General features: G+C 39.7%; 1 protein-coding gene across 5 annotated transcripts in view; it reads right to left on the bottom strand.

Annotated features, from left to right (window-relative positions):
- The window catches only part of cntn4.L (contactin 4 L homeolog), a 208,761-nt gene that overhangs the window by 57,980 nt on the left and 130,138 nt on the right, over positions 1-20,643 (bottom strand). For all 5 annotated transcript variants that reach the window (XM_041590793.1, XM_041590794.1, XM_041590795.1 and 2 more), the window contains exon 2: positions 4,721-4,838. In XM_041590793.1, the coding sequence (XP_041446727.1) occupies positions 4,721-4,772 (52 nt within the window). In that variant the 5' untranslated portion in view covers positions 4,773-4,838. The remainder of the gene's footprint in view (positions 1-4,720; positions 4,839-20,643) is intronic.

Raw genomic sequence — 20,643 nt, 5'->3', positions numbered from 1 at the left:
ATCAGTCAGTCCTTATTCAACCAGAGAATACTGTATAGAAGAGCACCATTGACCCCCTTCTCTTGGTAGTAAGGTGAATACTGAACTAAATAGGCCGTATTACTAGTGATTAGCGAATACATTTGCAAGATACAAATTCGCTGTGAAATTCCGCGTTTCACTAAAAGTGTATTCATTTGCAAAACAGCGGCAACAATTCGTCTGCAAAAATTCCATCGTGCCAACAAAAAAATTGCTGTTTGTCAAAATGATTCAGACGCCCATTGACTTTAATGCATTTGGACCAAATAGTCACACGTGTAAAAATTGTCACTCGCGTCAAAATAATTTTGATGCCCATTGACTTCAATGCATTTCATAAATTTTTCGCTGTTACGCAAATTTTTTACTGTTATGCAAATTTTTCACTGTTACGCAAATTTTTCACTGTTTCACAAATTTCGAGGTAAATTCACACAGATTGCTAACAGAATGCTAGCGGCACAGATTCGGCTATCACTATCTATTACTACCATAATAATCTTGTGGGTGGGTAGAAACTCTTATGACCCCTTGGGTAGAGGTTGGCAAGCTGGGGGCTGTCTTCCTCTCTAGGGCTCAAAACAGTAGAGGGAGGAGGGGAGGAGGAGGAGAAGGAGGAGAAGACAAACCTGAAGATCAGTTCACTTAAAATGTTGCTGCATATGCTTGTTTTCAGGACCCCCTGCCTATTACTTGAACTATGCCAAGCTAATTGAAATTAGCTTAGGGATCCGTGCACGAGAAATTAAAAAAAATATTGTAGAAACCTGCCCACCCCCTGTGTTTCTGAACCAATGTGGGTGTAGTTGGACAGCATGCGACCCCCTAAAATTCTGCCGCCCTAGGCCCGGGCCGTGGTGGCCTTTCCACAAATCCGGACCTGCATATTTAATGACTCTTCGGAGCTCTTACCCATTAAACTCCCTAAAAATAGTAGCCATAATATATTTTGTAGCTGTCTGCAATATACTGTATTCCTGCCAAGATAAGACAAGGACCAATACAAGCCATATTTATAAAACAAATGCAAAGATGCAGGGAAGCAATAGTACAATAATCTGTGCTCTCTGTTACCAAATATCTATAAGGGGTAGATAAATGAACATGGGGGCATTTCTTTGCATCCCATTGAAGGGCATCTGAAGGTGGGAAAAATGCTTTTCACCTGATTTTTTTGTACTTTGCCCCTTATTTCTCTGTGATATTGTAATCTTATATGATGTATAATAGTCCACATAATGCACATGAGGTTATCTGTCTGCCTACATAATTTAAAGTTTGGCATTAATATTATCATAGGGACACTGAAGTCAATAAGTAATAGAGCACCATGACACAAATGAATCAAAACTCAAGAATCCCCCCATGCACATCACTTTGACATAAGTGTAGAGTTAACAAATAAAGAAAAGCTATGACAAAAGAGACCAGAATGCTTCAGGACACATTACATTTCTTGGCAGATTCAAATGAGATGAACATCAAATAAAAAAAACAATAGGGGACTTAATAATCCAGCAAATTCTACTTTTTCCAGCCACTGAATTTAAGGATTGGGTGTTGCTGAGACCAATACAATCATTGACTCTACAAACACTATTTTGGTCTTATTTAGTCTATTTTTGATATGGAGTGACTTTTGCTATAGTTATAATATTATCAGTACGTCAGCCTTCTTTATAAAGTATTTTCAGATGGAAGAGCCTACAATTTGCTTCATATTGTTTTTGTGAAGAGCAGTTCATTGTAGAATGATACTGCCTTTATCAAACTTCACTGCTTCAAACTTTAAACTGCTGCAAAACCAGTACAGGTATGGGATCTTTTATCCGAAAACCCATTATTCAGAAAGCTCCGAATTATGGACAGGCCTTCTCCCATAGACTCCATTACATCTAAATAAAACATTTTCAAAAATTATTTCTTTTTTTCTCTGTAATAATAAAACAGTAGCTTGTACTTGATCCCAATGAAGATATAATTAATGTTTATTGGAAGCAAAGCCAGCCTATTGGGTTTATTTAAGGTTTACATGCTTTTCTAGGGGTCTTAAGGTATGAAGATCTAGATTGCAGAAAGATCCATTATCCGGAAAACCCCAGGTCCCAAGAATTCTGGATAACAAGTTCCATACCTGTAATGCCTTTCATTGTGTCACAACAGTTGTAGGATTTCAAAGGCCACAGTGCAAAAATATGTTTAAAACCTGTTCCTTACATCCAAAACAAAACACAACTGCATCCCCTACCACTTGGAAAAGGCTGCATTTAATCCTTTGACTGCCCAAAATGGTTAGTTCCATTTCATCTCTAGACATTGCCCAGCATCTCAGGCTACAGACACATAAGGATTCATCCACTATAAGTGAGCACATAATAGTAGGAACAATACATAAAGCTCTGGCACCAGCTCCTGCGCCCTACACCATACACTTGTTGCACTTTTATTGCACTTTTATTAGCATATCCAGTGTATTTATGTAATATCTGCCTAAGGGGCTAAAGGTGGGTCTTGGAAAGCTTATTCTAAACACCTTCCCAAATAATAATTTGCAGTTAAGTAAACAACACTGGCTGCATGGAGGTCCCTGTAACTTTAAGACACTGAATTATTCACACTCGGAGCATAATTGCTGGCCTCACGTAAACTGTCACCTTCATGTTCAGCTGGTGAGTTTGAGTTAGTTAGTAGTCATACCAACCTTGCTTTCATTTATTATTATCTACAGATGGAGAAACTTTCATGGAGCCATCTGGCTCAGTATGGTACAAAGCAGCATAATACTCTACCAGATGTCTCTGGTACAGTAAAGTCTACTCAACCTTTATGTAATTTTCTTCTCTTTTGCATGACAATCCCAACCAATATATGTGTAGTATGTTGGCCAGTGTATGGTGCACTCACAGATGAGGACGTGAAGAGGAGCCACAACTCCTCTTCATTTTCCACTGATGATTCAGACTGTCGGCCCATTGTGTATCCATCCATATAGCCTATCAGTCAGTACAGTGTATGGCGGCTTTAAGAAACAGTATATAATTTGCACTGTTCCCTGTTGACATTGTTCTCATAAGTGGACCAGAATGCACATGGGGGTCACCCTCGCTGAATACCAAATTAAATCTGAATCTTCATTTCATTACTCAAATTTATTTGCAGGTAAGTATTAAAATTGCAGTTTCTGGGAGCAAAACTTTGCTTCCACACCTTTTCAGAATTGTACAACATTATGAGGTTTGGCTGAGCTGAATCCAAGAACAGATTGTGGAATTTGGTTCATCTTTAAGTTAACTTTTAATAGGTTATAGAATGGTTACTTCTAAGCAACTTTTCAATTGACATTTAATTATTCTTTTATTTTTTTAGTTATTGAATTGTTTCTTCTCTCTATCTTTCCAGCTTTGAAATGACGGGGTCACTGACCCCGTCTAAAAAAACAAATGCTCTGTAATGCTAAAAATGTACGTATTGTTATTGATGCTTTTTGTTACTCGTCTTTCTATTCAGGCTTCTCCTATTCATATTTTATGCATGGTTGCTAGGGTCATTTAGACCCTAGCAACTGGATTGCTGAAATTGCAAACGGGAGAACTGCTAAATAAAAAGCTAAATTGCTCAAAAAAGACAAATAATAAAAAATTCAAACAAATACAAATTGTCTCAGAATATCACTATCTACATCATACTTAGGAGCTGATTCACCAAGGGTCGAATATCGAGGGTTAATTAACCCTCGATATTCGACTGGGAATTAAAATCCTTCGACTTCGAATATCGAAGTCGAAGGATTTAGCGCAAATAGTTCGATCGTTCGATCGAAGGAATAATCCTTCGATCGAACGATTAAATCCTTCGAATCGAACGAGTCGAAGGATTTTAATCCAACGATCGAATGATTATCCTTCGAACAAAAAAACTTAGGAAAGCCTATGGGGACCTTCCCCATAGGCTAACATTGACTTCGGTAGCTTTTAGATGGCGAACCAGGGGGTCGAAGTTTTTTCTTAAAGAGGCAGTACTTCGACTATCGAATAGTCGAACGATTTTTAGTTTGAATCCTTCGATTCGAGGTCGAAGTCATAGTTGAAGGTCGAAGTAGCCCATTCAATGGTCGAAGTAGTCCAAAAACACTTCGAAATTCAAAGTTTTTTTTACATCGAATCCTTCGAATCCATCGAAGTTAGTGAATCGGCCCCTTAAAGTTAATTCAAAGGTGAACAATCTCTTTAAGTCTCATTGGCATAGCTTCTGTAACTACAGCACCTACAAAACAAAACTGACTTGAATGAGTTTACACTTCTCTAGACAAATATACAGAATATGTGATCTAGGTGCCCAATATAATTCCATACACGGCACTGTATCCATGAAAGAACCCTGGGATACACTGAGCTGAAGGTGTTACAAGTGATGCAGTGACCAGCTAGTCCTCTCATATACAATACAGCATTGCACTGAATCTTTACAGTAGCACACGACAGGAAGGGAACTATATAAAACAACAGAAAACATAATGTGACTGAGTTAAATGAGGGGAAAATAAAGGGGCACAGTGGCACACCGTGTGATGCTGAGGACAACGCTGGCAGGTGGCAGTCCACATGTCAGAGCGGTGACAGGTTATCATTATCGACACCCCCAAACGGACCGGGTTCTGCGGGATATTTTTTATTTTTGGAGTTCTGAATCGGTACATTACCTGCAAGACACACGAACCAGGGAAACACGAGCAGTTTCCATAGCAACCTCATCCTCACTTTCTGAAGTCGGACTCCTGTCTTCAGCCACTCAGAGCAGTGGCAAGTTTTCAGTCTTATCTGTTGGAGAAAAGGAACATGTTAAAGTCACTAGTGTCTGTCCATCCAGCATCAATACCACCCCACTTCCAATACCCATGCTGCCCTTCAGCTTTATTGCACTCTAATACTTTGATGCCTCTTCTTACACACAACATCCTGGATGGATACATTTCTAAACTTCACCCGAAGCCAATATTGCTGCACCCTGACCCTGCCTTACGCATTTCTTTCCTCTCAGAGCACAGAACACACACTGGCTAGAGCTGGAAGTAATATAGACCACTCATATTGATGTCAGGTTAAGAGATCCTCAGATCAATTGATATTTTAGATTCCCTCATTTGTTAACATCTCTGCTGGGAACACGAGCCGATCTCTATCTTTGCACGTACAATCTACAAGACTGGGACATGTGCCATTTGGGAAGAGCCTGTCAAATAAACTGCTCTGTTGCCTGGGCTGCAAGGCTGACAGTCACTGTTGCTAAGCAATCCATTCCCTTCTGGCACTGCCTGTACACAGCTGTACTAAAATACATTATTCGAGAACAACTTGATTCTGCAAAAAACATTACATTGCATACATGTATGAACTGTGATATCAATATGTCATTTAGAGTTACATAGGCATGATATACTGACAGCAAACACAGTTGCCTCCAGGCTAATCTTGATGGCGGAGTTTCTACCTAGTTCTACAGCCAATGAAGGTGTCAGTTTTATATGTAAATGTATATGGCAGTGCTGGCCCACAGGCAAAAAGAAGCATGTATGCCGGTACATTTTATACTGTCTCCATGATTGGAATGATGGCTTAATGCTATAAGTTACTATCAATAATTTATGGGTGAGATCAAGAGGCAATATATTATAATTATCATGATGGGCCACCTATGAATACACCCACAAGTACACCCTTTAAAATTGATACAACAGAAAACACATATTGATGCAAGGTATGCTCTTGTACTGTACTTCCACATGGGTGCCAATGTACCGTTCGTGCCTCTAATAAATGAAGTGCAACTGCACCGATTAACACTGGGGAACCCTGGAGCAGAATGGACTTGGTGGTAGCTTTTTTTTTACCGCAGGTTGCACCAGACTTGTGTCTAGTGGATCAGATGCAAATACCACTCCTACAGTGACACAACCACCACTCTGGAAATGCAGCTTGTGTTTAATTTGAATCAAAATGCAAGTGCATTTACTGTATATCTGTTTTGATGCACTGGTTGCAACCGGGATGGATGCAAATCAGAGTGCAGCTGCAATTATGCTGGAATTATGGGGCATTAATGTTGCATTAGGGATAAAAACATTTGTGTCCGAAATTGTACTTTGCACACTGCACTAGGGTTTGTAAATGAGTCCCAGGCCAGAACTAGGGTTAGGCAGAAGAGGCACCTGCCTAAGGCACAACAATAGGGGGGCTCTGGGCAGATATCTTTCAAAGCATCTTCTGCTTACCCCTAGTTTGTGTTTCCTCCCCTCTGCCTCTGCTCTCCACCCTGCCAATCCCCCCTGTGTCACTGCAGTGATGTCATGCATCCACGCATATACACACACAGGGTAGGGAAGAGCAAAGAAGGGGCCCCCAGGTTGCCTAGTGCACCCCGTTGGCTTGGCCCAGCCTTGATGAGTCCTACATAGTTTGCATCAGGTTTTAGTAAAGCATATCAACCCATCAGATGTTTGCTTTCAAGCAAATGTCCAATGCATGCTTGGCTTACTGGAATTGCCACATATTATGCAATTTATTGCATTGCCCAGGTGTAAAACACATCAACAGAGCATCTTAGTCAGGGCTAGTAATAAGGGGGTGTTACACCATCAGTTGACCAAGAATTCTAAGTAGATTATATGATTAGAGTTGAGGTTATTTTTTATGTATATTTTTATTTTAATAGCGCTCCTTGAGGGCACAGCACCATACAGCAAAACAATAAATTAGTATTAACAAACAACGGTTCACTGCATTAATAAGTACTAAAGTGCAAGTCAGCAGTCTCTTAAATCCTACTAAAGCTAAAGTAAAAAAGATGGCACCCAGAGCCACCAGAGACACATTTTCCACTTAAGTAAAGGAATAATCTCCTCTCCAGCAATATGCATGTAAACAACATCTGCTTTATGCATACACATAAACTAGCCCTTTTAATGTATCACAATAGCAATATGTTCTTTTTTAGCCTTTGGCAAAGACAGGATGCTGAGGGTTTAGTTTACAGGATAGCTATACAGTTATGGTATTGTATACAGGAATCTGGAAATTCTTTACCCAGAAACAGAAACTCCATTTTGATTCAATAATTCACATTTTTATGAATTATTTCCTTTTTTACTATAAAAATAACACTGAACCTTGTACTTGATCCAAATCAAGATATAATTAATACTTAATGGAACCAAAACCAGCTTATTGGGTTTGTTTAAGGTTTTTTTTTTTCAACAAATGTTTTTATTTATTTTCACAAAAGAAAGAAAAACAAAACAAAATTAAACAAAGTATATAAAGAATCTGTTCGGAATTTGGAAGACCAACAGGAAATGCCTAGATTACATAGCTCAACATATATAGAAATTGAACAAGATATTCACACGATTTTACCACAATAACCAACGGCAGATTTAAAGGAGGGAAGGACCATACCCAAAATAACATCCCTGTCGGTTTGTTTAAGGTTTAAATGATTTTCTAGTAGACTGATCCATTATCCATAAAGCCCCTGGTCCCAAGCATTCTGGATTATTCACAAGATAACAATTACTGTATATATATGCCACTATCAACTCATGCAAAGTGGCAAATAAAAGGTATGATTCAGTTGTCATGATGTATGTGGGCTGGAGCTTTGGAAGGGCTGAACATCTACAGATGCAGTGCAAGGTATCTAACTGGCTTAGTACTTTGATTGGAACTGATTATACCCTTTGTTGACAGTGTATGCTCAACAGCATGTGCTCAACAAGAATACCTAGTCATTAAGGCTCTTGTGTTCAAAGATGCTCTTCATGGTTGACAATATTTCCGTCCTAACTCTTTTGTTAACCTGTACCTACTGATGATGTGGAACCCTGAATCTGTGTCTATTAATAATGTGGAACCCTGAATCTGTGCTTATTGATGATGTGGAACCCTGAACTAAGTGAATACGCAACAGCATGTGCTCAACAAGAATACCTTGGGTTCAAACATGCTCTTTATGTTTGACAATGTGTCCGTCCTACCTCTTCTGTTAACCTGTGCCTACTGATGATGGGGAACCCTGAATCTGTGCCTACTGATGAAGGAGAATGCTGGAACGAAGCAAATATGACCTGGAGTTCTGATGCATGAATTGTTGCACCAGGCTTGAGCGACCCTCTCTCTGTAAAATCTATACCCAACTACACCCCACATCATAATTAATAGAAGTTTTAGCTGGTAACTATGTTTGTGTATGAAGAGCATGTTGGAGTATGAATGAGTGATAAACTGCTCCATTACTCTCAGGCTATTTATTAGAACGATGAGGGAAATCCATATTATATTTCATATAACAGCTCAAAAAACACTCCATTATGGGAGAAGCTTTTAGAGACCAAATGACCTGTGTATAGTCCTCAAGCTGATTTCCATTGATTTGCTTTGAAGCCATAACATCACCAAATGTCTGCAAGAGATCTTAGCAAAACGTTTTTTTGCCTTTTCTTTTTAATTTAGACCTAATGAATGCAGAAATGACACCCTTGGATGTGCTTTCCAGAAAAACCAATCTGTTGTTACATTCATGCCTAACATTAAGGTGAGTGAACACTCATTTCATATGCACATATCATTGAGAAACACAGGAAACGTTTAAAAATGATTAAACAACGTCCCACTGTCACATTATGCTAATACCCCTTTCATGATCACTTTAATATTTCCTATTATTCAGTATAATCATAACATTACTAAAATAGAATCATAAAGACTAATAGGTAAAAATAATGCAGTAAATCTCTCAGGTCTCAAGGTAAAGAACTCACCGGTTTAGAGAAGGGGTCCAGGTGCACCACCCTGAACCTTCAGCTGAGGGAGCAGATAACCTTATAGAAAAATTGAGCAGGCACTTCCAAGGATAAATAAAGGTACTTTATTTATTCTAGTGCACTAGGATACAACCTAGCATGTTTCGTATGGATAGGATACTTAATCATAGGCTACATGATTCCATTCCCACAACATATTTAAAACAAGAGAGAGCCAATTGATTCCATGATTCCACAACTCTAGTATTCACAAAGCCAATTGGCTCTCTCTTGTTTTAAATATGTTGTGGGAATGGAATCATGTAGCCTATGATTCAGTATCCTATCAATACGAAACGCGCTAGGTTGTATCCTAGTGCACTAGAATAAATAAAGTACTTTTTAACTGAAAAATCATAACATTACTCCCTCACCTCATCATCATCAATGCACCACCCACATCTAATCATATGAAGAAACTGCACAAATTTTAACAAGACATAAAAATGCATTTATCACTAATGTAATACTGTAATACGGTCTTCCCACATCTCTATTATACCAGTACCAATGAAACTAGAGATGGAACAAGCCAACACTTTTTGGATTTGGCCAAATACTAAACTGAACATAAAACCTAATTGACATATTCAAATTCAAGCGAAATCACTAATACTAAGTGCACCATCTGCATTGTTTTATAATTCACTAGTCCAGTTAGACATGTTTAAACCATTAGTATAATAAAGGTTAATTGTATCTTTCTGTGCTGCATTCACCCAATTAACAGCTACCACTGTTAATGATATTGTCAAAATACATTTTCTCACTACCACAATACTTGTTCTTAAAATAAAATATTTCAAATATTAATCATTTTCTTGCAATAAAATAAAAAAGCTCATTTTAGAGCTCATATTTTATTTCCCCTGAATATGGCTTTTTTTCCCCCGTATGCAAATTAGGATTCCGTTTGGGATTCAGCTAAATCCTTCATGGAAGGTTCGGTATTCGGGCCAAATCTGGATAAAGTGAATTTGGTGCATGTCTAATAAGAATTAAAAGGAGATAAATATTAATTCTATACAGTACTGAAAGAATTTATGCACCATTCAAAAAAATAATAAAAATCCCTATCTTTAAAAACACTCATAGGCTGACATTACTGAAGAAATAAATTAATTAAAAACACATTATACGCATATATAAAATCCCTGGTTTGCTTTTTTTTAAAATGGGGTAGTATAAAAATGGGGTAAAAAAAAAAACAGGATGCAAAGCGATGGTCAGTGATCATAATGCCATAAGTGATGACTAATATGACTAACAATGCTATGCACACCATGAGCTGTAGGCTCATTTATCACAATCCATTTAATGTCCAATAAGTTAGAAATGCACCTTACATACTAACAAGATATCATTTCTCTTTTAAGATTCACATATAAAGTCAAATAACAGAAAAAGACAGGGTAGGGTTTCTGTATTTTCTGCTAGCAACTCAACACAACCAGGAAGACCCCTTCGAATGTTAGAGAATCAAAGAAATATTGATGCAATAGGGCTGTTTTACTGGTCTCCTTGATACACTTCATATCTGCAGTACTGTATTTCATCCCAGCATCATACCGACTCTCAATCGTCTGTATATCATCACAGCATCATTAACTTGTCATCCAAACAGCCGCTGACTCTGACTCCCCAACATTACAAGAGTTGCCCCCTCTCTTTCTCTCTCTTTACCATTGACCTTTTCAGCTATGCTACGCTTCAATTTGACCATTAACCACATTCTCTTTTTCCTTCCTTTCATCGCTCTTCTATCTGTTACCTTCTCCCATGGCCTCCTCCCTTCCTGCTCAGATTAAGGAGCGGCGCGTCTGATTGTGCAGACATTTCATGTTGTTCTAAAATCTTCTGGTGAGAGCTGCAAATTAATTGCAGTTTATGATGAGGGGAGGTTTACTAGAAGCAAACGTCTGATCTTGGAACTACATTTACAGAAAAGGAGAGGCTGCCAAATTGAATGCAGTGTTTCGTTTAAGGACAGAGCCAGGATATCATAAACATTATACTGTAGATCTAAGGGCATAATCTGAAACCAAATGTACGGATTAAAAATAATCTTTAATTACATGCACAGATCGGAGTCAGAATTATCAGAATGGTTTAATAGGATCTATAGCTGCATTATTTGCCTAGGGAAGTCCACGTCTATTAAGGATAATATGACCATAAAGGCACTCACAGCTACAAGCTCTTGGGGCTGACTGAGATCACCTTGAGATCTTGGGAGAGTTTAGCCCTAAGACTGAATACAAAACAACAGAAAACCCACAGTCCAACACTACAGAGATCTTACTAATTTGAATTTGCCCACACTTGGACTTGACTTTGAGCATGATGGAAAGAGCACAAGCAAGGTCTACTTGTTCTTTTATCCGTAGGGTTATCATTTTCTATTACCAGCTGAGCACCATACCCCTTACAGTCCTTGAGAATAAGGGGATTATGACCAGTTACCAATCATGATTCTACCTATTATACAATATACAGCAGAAAGAAGCAAGATATTGAAGCCATTTAAACCACTGAAGGGGTAGGCTGGTGGTGAGAACGCCAGCCAATGAGCCTCTAGGATGTCAACAAAACTCTCAAAATGTTTTCTTTATGCCCTGCAAGCCTCAAGCCAATATAAGAGGTCACCTAAAGTTACAAACAAGTGTCTTGGCACAAACTCACTATCTTACAGGAGCAGGTAGTGGGTAGGTCAGCAAATGAGTCTCCTGGAGATTGAAGCTGAGCAGAGTCAAAGTGATTGGCTGTTGTGAGCTCTAATAGAAGCAGCCAATCTCTAGATTGCCCCACAACCCTCAAGCCACGGAAACATTAGTGTATATTGCTGGAGAGACAGGAGGTCATCTAGATTTACAAGCAAGTGTCTTGTTCAAATTCACTTTGTTAAAGGGGGCTGGTGGTTGGGGTGGGGGGTAGGTCAGGAAATTAGTGTATAGGAGAAGGAATTTGAGCAGAGTCAATGTGATTGGCTGTTTTGTGAGCTCTAATAGAAGCAGTCAATCTTAAGACTTTCTTCTTTATGTCCCATAACCCTCAAGCCAGAGGAGCATGACACTAGTGTTTATTGCTGGTAAGACAGGAGGTCTTCTAGATTTACAAGCAAGTGTCTCTGCTTAAACTCACTGGTTTACAGGGGGCTGGTGGGGGTGGGGGCAAGTCAGCAAATGAGTGTCCAGGAGAATGATATTGAGTAGAGTAAATGTGATTGGCTGTTTTGTGAGGTCTAATAGAAGCAGTCTATATCAAGACTTATTTCTTCATGTCCTACAACCCTCAAGCCAGAGAAGCATGACACTAGTGTTTAGAACAATCTAGATTGACAAACAAGTGTCTTGTTGCTAGTTGTAACTGGAAAGTCCCTATTCATATTACTAATACTTGGTAGGTTTTCAACAGTCCAAGAGCTGAGTTAGCTATTCCAGATCATTGTGGCTAAAACTAAATGGACTAAACTAAACTGATGTATCCATCTACCCTTGGGTTTGCATGTTTTCCATTACCCCAGTGACAGCATGACATGTCCACTAGAACAGAACCATCTTGACAATCCTTTCTATCAACAAATTTAATACCCCATATGTGCAAAGAAGCATTAGGTATCAACTAGTCATATCTCAAGCCACAGATTCCACCACAGTTTGAAATGGTAGTAGTTCCCCACTTATCTGCATTAGTGAGATACTTAAAAATATCTTATTTTAAGCACTGGTACAAGAGTGGCCCATGGGCAGTCCCATTCTTTATCCAACCTCGTTTATTCTGAAAAAGACGGCACACTACCTTTGGCTTTTCTTGTTCAGCAACGCAGGTTGAACAGTCCTATTTAATGAAAATAAATCTGTTTTATATGTAAAATAAATCTGTGTTCCTAAGGACCCACCAGCCCACTTGGGACACCTACTGATACATATGTACAAGCCAGATAAGCACATAATGCTCTAAGCAGGAGGTGCTCTATTCCCACAATAGCAGGACATAACACAACCCCTGTGGCTGGAATAGCTGGAAGGTTGGGCATCACATCCTCAAATACTGTAATTACACCACAGAAAGGTCCTTTATATTAAAATGCACAAGCCAGATAATGCAGGGATTAAATCCCATTAATCATGTGGTATCTGCCGTCATAAAGACATTTTAATATATGGAAGTGTGGCTTATTATCTTGAGGCCTAGCACAGAGATGGAATATATAATGCCCTCGCTCTTGTAAACTCCATCCCTCCATAGGATGAGAAGAGTTGGAAGTCACTGTTGCTGGACAGTCTTATGTTACACATATCTAAGCTATAGATGTAGTGAACTGAATGTGAATTATTACCCCCCTGTAGAAGAATACAAGGACATTGTTAGTCACATAAAAGTTTTGTGACCACATAAAGGCACAAGTTCATAGGAAATAACTACAATATTATGATATCTGAGGAATGGTATTAATTGTATATGTATAAAGATATATTTTACATGGCTCTTCTGTTGTATCTTTATGAAAGCCTGTATGTCCAACCCTAGTGCCATATACAAGAAGGTTGTATAAACTGACTGCCTTTTGACAATATTGACAAATAGTAGCTTTTTAGCATCAATTGTGAGAATCTACAATTTATTATTAAAGTGGGATGAGATTTGCACTTCAATAATATATTAGGGAACACTGATGCAAAGTGCTGCTATTGCTATCTGCCACAGCCACATTCCGTTATGTTTTCCTCTGTGCTATGATAGGCACCACCATGCCTGCTATCTCCTGGATACCATCTTGTCCTAGTATGCTGAACCTGCTATCCCATAGGTTCCCAGATGTTTTCTCCCTACTATATCTGCTGTCCCACAGCCGCAGTCCCTTCCCAGAGACTATTATCCCACTGTTACTATAGGCACCATCTCTCCTTACTATACCTGCTATCCCACAGTCACACTCCCTTCCCAGAGACTATTATTCCACTGTTACTATAGGCACCATCTCTCCCTACTATACCTGCTATCCCACAGTCACACTCCCTTCCCAGAGACTATTATCCCACTGTTACTATAGGCACCATCTCTCCCTACTATACCTGCTATCCCACAGTCACAGTCCCTTCCCAGAGACTATTATCCACTGTTACTATAGGCATCATCTCTCCCTACTATACCTGCTATCCCACAGTCACACTCCCTTCCCAGAGACTATTATCCCACTGTTACTATAGGCACCATCTCTCCCTACTATACCTGCTATCCCACAGTCACACTCCCTTCCCAGAGACTATTATCCACTGTTACTATAGGCACCATCTCTCCCTACTATACCTGCTATCCCACAGTCACACTCCCTTCCCAGAGACTATTATCCACTGTTACTATAGGCATCATCTCTCCCTACTATACCTGCTATCCCACAGTCACACTCCCTTCCCAGAGACTATTATCCCACTGTTACTATAGGCACCATCTCTCCCTACTATACCTGCTATCCCACAGTCCCTTCCCAGAGACTATTATCCACTGTTACTATAGACACCATCTCTCCCTACTATACCTGCTATCCCACAGTCACACTCCCTTCCCAGAGACTATTATCCACTGTTACTATAGGCACCATCTCTCCCTACTATACCTGCTATCCCACAGTCACACTCCCTTCCCAGAGACTATTATCCCACTGTTACTATAGGCACCATCTCTCCCTACTATACCTGCTATCCCACAGTCACACTCCCTTCCCAGAGACTATTATCCCACTGTTACTATAGGCACCATCTCTCCCTACTATACCTGCTATCCCACAGCTACAGTCCCTCTCAGAAGGAGATTAATGGATTGACTACTGCTTCCTGCTTTGACTTTCAGTGCCATGTTTGCTGTTGATGATTCCAGGAGGGAGGTGTACACTGTACAGTAGTTTAGGAATACTGTTCCCTTAAAGGATTTAGGGGCATATTTATTATTCAATGTAAAATGAAATTCATCTTAAAAAAAGGTGTAAAAAGCTGTGTAAAATAAATGGCGAATTTATCAAGGTGTGTGTAATTTTACAACATGCGAATGCCAGATTTGTCGCCATTATTTTACACTGCTGTTTTTTTACACAACAAAGCCTGGCAATGTGTGTTATATTATCCTGCTGTTTTTTTTCACAGTGTAATAAATATGCCCCTCAGTGTCTTGATGGAGCTGTTTGTTTAAACAGAAATGTCCCTACATCTATAGCATAGTTTTCAGTTTGGACTACCTCCATAAGTAAATGTGGAATTGCTACATACGCAGGTTTGGCATCCTCTCCATTGATGTAAGCAGGATTTGGAGAAGACACATTGTAGCAAATTGTCTAATCGGGAGGAAAGAGTGAAGATACAAAACTGATGATTGTCTTAAATGGCAAAGCATCAACAAAGCTTCAGTCTATTGCCAAGATGTCAGTCACCTAAAGGGCAAGCTCACCTCAATTTTTGCCTATATAATTTAAATAGTAGTGAACAAATTTAGTGTTGAATTGGATACTGACATGTTTTAAAAATCATCTGTATGTAATCCGGAGGAACTGATTTTCTAGAGTTGATACTTTTCCCCCAACACCTATTTCGGCATTACAGCAACACCCAAATTATTGTCCCTTATTAACACTTAGGGCTCTTATACTCGGCTGTTTTTTCCTGCACTCCCCTTCGTTGTGCTTTCTTCTGTTCAGCCGCAGGGGAGCACAAGAGTAGACACACACAGTTATTGTGAAGGGGGCTGTACTTCTCTCTGAACGCAGGTGAAATGTGCATCCCACCTGCGTTTGCTGCTTACGCAGGGGAGCGCAGGAAAAAACGCCTGTGTGTAAGAGCCCTTAGGAAGTACACACTCCATGGCCAGAAGTTGAGTTTAGTTGAGTTTAGGCACGCTTAAAATACAGAGTATTTTTCAAGAAACTGGGTGCAGAGGTAGAGTAATGGGTTATCTTAATAGCAGATTAGTATCCCTTGCGATCTAGTTTAATTAGAATAAAAGCTCAGTTTATTTGGCTTGTCTTTTTTGGTTCGAGGTTTTTATTTTTCCATATGCACACCTCTGTAACAGGCACTGAAAATCTGGGTTTATGTTATGGAGGTGGATTGCATCTCAGAAGTTCCCAAGGCCGGATTTTCCTGCTTGACGCCCCGAGGCCTCAGGGTCCTAGAACCAACGGCTGCATGCACATATCCCCCCGCCCCCCAGTCGCAAGCGCGCACATGCGATATAGCGCAGGGGAACTTGGAGTTCCAAATGTAGTTAAGGATGCGCCCTGAAAATTTCGCAGCCCTAGGCCCGGGCCTTTGTGGCCTCTCCACAAATCCAGGCCTGGAAGTGCCTGTACTACCTAATCAGTTCTAGGCCAATAAGGTTATAATTTTGCTTTGACTCATTGGGGGTCATTTATCAACACTGGGCAAATTTGCCCATGGGAACCAATCAGATTGTTGCATTCATTGTTATACTCGCAGCTGGCTTTATAAAGCTAATCACTGATTGGTTGCTATAGGTTACTGCCCATGGGGAAAATTTTCCCACTGCTGATAAATGAGCCCCAGTCTGCCTTTAGCAACTCAACTTACCAAACACAGGGGGGCTTATTTATAAATGTTGGGCAATTTTGTGTCCAGGAATAACCCATAGCAACAAACCAGTAATTAGCTTTTCTTCAGTGAACTGCAAGTAGAACAGTGAAACTAAAGATCTGTATAAAATAAATACACTCAGAATCATAGATGCTAAACTGAGAATTTGTTTTATTAAAATATATATTACCAGATGTTAGAATAATACATTATTAATTGCACTTTATCCCTACCCCTATTATATTTAAATATACCGTAAAATGTACCAGGCTTGGTATACAAATAACACAACACAACTAAGAATATACAAACAATCATATTTTTGGAAGAGAGACATTGTCTAAGCAAAATTTACAAAGGTTTAAACCGCTATCTGGTTGCTAGTCACTAACCCTAGTAACCCCAAACATATCAAATCTCTGCCTTGGTTCCTGTGGTCACTGACAAGCAGTGGTTTAAATGTCAGACGAGAGCGTTGTAACCAAAAACCAGTCTCAATATAGATACTCAATGGGGGAAGGGAATAAAATAATGAGACATTTCGACTTGGCATAAACATTTTTAGTGACTCATTATATGTTGAAAAAGAAAATTGCAATTGTTTTTTTTTTTCGGTTTGCACTAATGGGAAATGTATGTAATTAAACTGAAAAAGTCGTTCTCTGAGAGAAGAAAAATACCACCTTCAAGAAGGGGTAGTTCACCTTTAAATGAGCTCTTGGTATGATGTAGATAGTGATATTCTGAGACTCCTACTACAGCCCATTATTATTTACCAGAGTCAGATTCTGCAGTTGCTGCTACACTGAGTATGGAGCCTTCAAGGCGGCGCAAACACTATATAAACTCTAATAACAGGGCATGGAATATTTTTAAAGTGCTACTGACATGTCCCTAAGATGGAATATATCAGTGTCCCTTTACAGGGCTGGTTTACCTTTAAAGGAGTTGTTCACTTATGAGTTAACTTTTAGTATGATGTAGAGAGCATACCTCCCAACATTTGGAAAACAAAAAGAGGGACAAAAAAGTTGGCGCTCACGGTGACGTTTTTTGACTACGCCCATTTTTGTGGCCACACCCCCTAATTACCATGTTCATTATAGAAAATTTGGCAGGTTATGAAAGTTTGAACATATTTCTGTGTTTTTTTTTATTTCAGTTATTACTGTTTTGCTAATGAAGGTGAATTGCCTAAGCTGTGAGTCTAACTTTTCCCAAGGGACCTGTTATCTTATATTGTTACAATTACTTATTTGCTTATCTCGAAATTGTTACAAAAGTAGCTTATCTGCTGCTCTGGCTGACTTGGGCACTTTGCCAAAAGCCAATTAAGTTAGAAACTTTGTTTCTCTTTCTGGCTGTTCAGTGCAGAGAAAAACGTGACTTTCTAGAACAAACGAGGGACTGTGGGTTGAGCTGTCAAAAGAGGGACTGTCCCTCTAAAAATGGGACATTTGGGAGGTATGAGAGAGTGATATCCTAAGTCAATTTGCAATTGCTTTCCATTTTTTATTATTTGTGGTTTTTGAGTTATCAAGTTTTTTATTCAGCAGCTCTCCAGTTTGCAGGTTCAGAAATCTGGTTACTAGGGTCCAAATTACCCTAGCAACCATGCATTGATTTGAATAAGAGACTGGAATATGAATAGGAGAGAGCACAATTAGAAAGATTATTAATAAAAAGTAGTAATAACAATACATTTGTAACCTTACAGAGCATTTGTTTTTAGATGGTGTCAGTGACCCCCATTTGAAAGCTGAAAAGAGTCTGAAGAAGAATGCAAATAATTAAAAAAATATTAAAAGTAAACAATGAAGACTAATTGAAAAGTTGCTTAGAATTGCTCCACCTATAATATACTAAAAGATAACCTAAAGGTGAACTATCTCTTCAAGTTAACCTTTAATTAATATACTATAAAGTTTGGAATTGGTCTTCATTATATATTTATTTTTATAGTTTTTGAATTATTACCACTAAGCCAACAGGTTCAGTAGAGCAATTCCAGACAAATTTCCACCCATGGCTATGATTCTATTCGTTCAATTAGTGACCTGAACAAGCAGTTTTTTTTTTCCTGGGTGGGGGAGTCGTTATTAATCCCTCATATTAACTGCCGGTTGAAAGGAGCAGCCTATAGGAATCTGGAGTGTTTATTGGGGCAGTTTTATCTTGAAGGCAGTCAAGATACAGTTTGAGTCCTGTGGTTTGCTCTGTTATTTGCTGGTTAGAAAGTGGAGTATTAAACTTGCCCTTGTTAGGGATATGTGACTGGTTTTATTACCTTGTTACAGTGCTGAGTTTCCTTGGATTGGATCATTGTTAGATTGTAATGGAACAGAGAATTGTATCCTACACTTTGTATATGGCTGGACCTGGGTTGTACAATGACATTCCCCAGTAGGAGCTCAGAATGCAGAGTATTTGTGTTTCATTTCACCTGCAAATCCCGAACGCACGCAGAGCTGGAGAATGCAACCCAACATCCAGGAAAACATAAGGATTTGTTGTTGACTGTCTAATCCAGGTGAGGGAGCATAAGGATTTAGTTAAACTACAACTGTCAGAGGGATGCTGACTAGGTGTTGTATTTCAAAAGAACATTATGTAAAAGTAATTTATGCCATTAATTTCACTATCCTGTCCTATTATATCTTCTGACCCATGGCCACACTCCATTCCCAGAAACTATTATCCCACTACTATAGGCACCATCTCTCCCTACTATACCTGCTATCCCACAGTCACACTCCCTTCCCAGAGACTATTATCCCACTGTTACTATAGGCACCATCTCTCCCTACTATACCTGCTATCCCACAGTCACACTCATTTCCCAGAGACTATTATCCACTGTTACTATAGGCACCATCTCTCCCTACTATACCTGCTATCCCACAGCCACAGTCCCTTCCCAGAGACTATTATCCCACTGTTACTATAGACACCATCTCTCCCTACTATACCTGCTATCCCACAGTCACACTCCCTTCCCAGAGACAATTATCCACTGTTACTATAGGCACCATCTCTCCCTACTATACCTGCTATCCCACAGTCAAACTCCCTTCCCAGAGACTAATATCCCACTGTTACTATAGGCACCATCTCTCCCTACTATACCTGCTATCCCACAGTCACATACCCTTCCCAGAGACTATTATCCACTGTTACTATAGGCACCATCTCTCCCTACTATACCTGCTATCCCACAGTCAAACTCCCTTCCCAGAGACTAATATCCCACTGTTACTATAGGCACCATCTCTCCCTACTATACCTGCTATCCCACAGTCACACTCCCTTCCCAGAGACTATTATCCCACTGTTACTATAGGCACCATCTCTCCCTACTATACCTGCTATCCCACAGTCACACTGCCTTCCCAGAGACTAATATCCCACTGTTACTATAGGCACCATCTCTCCCTACTATACCTGCTATCCCACAGTCACACTCCCTTCCCAGAGACTATTATCCCACTGTTACTATAGGCACCATCTCTCCCTACTATACCTGCTATCCCACAGTCACACTCATTTCCCAGAGACTATTATCCACTGTTACTATAGGCACCATCTCTCCCTACTATACCTGCTATCCCACAGCCACAGTCCCTTCCCAGAGACTATTATCCCACTGTTACTATAGACACCATCTCTCCCTACTATACCTGCTATCCCACAGTCACACTCCCTTCCCAGAGACAATTATCCACTGTTACTATAGGCACCATCTCTCCCTACTATACCTGCTATCCCACAGTCAAACTCCCTTCCCAGAGACTAATATCCCACTGTTACTATAGGCACCATCTCTCCCTACTATACCTGCTATCCCACAGTCACATTCCCTTCCCAGAGACTATTATCCACTGTTACTATAGGCACCATCTCTCCCTACTATACCTGCTATCCCACAGTCAAACTCCCTTCCCAGAGACTAATATCCCACTGTTACTATAGGCACCATCTCTCCCTACTATACCTGCTATCCCACAGTCACACTCCCTTCCCAGAGACTATTATCCCACTGTTACTATAGGCACCATCTCTCCCTACTATACCTGCTATCCCACAGTCACACTGCCTTCCCAGAGACTAATATCCCACTGTTACTATAGGCACCATCTCTCCCTACTATACCTGCTATCCCACAGTCACACTCCCTTCCCAGAGACTATT

This window comes from Xenopus laevis, chromosome 4L, assembly GCF_017654675.1.
Source record: "Xenopus laevis strain J_2021 chromosome 4L, Xenopus_laevis_v10.1, whole genome shotgun sequence".
Classification (NCBI taxonomy): Eukaryota; Metazoa; Chordata; class Amphibia; order Anura; family Pipidae; genus Xenopus; species Xenopus laevis.
The sequence above is the reverse complement of the archived record's forward strand: the minus strand, read 5'-3'. Positions and strand labels throughout refer to the sequence as shown.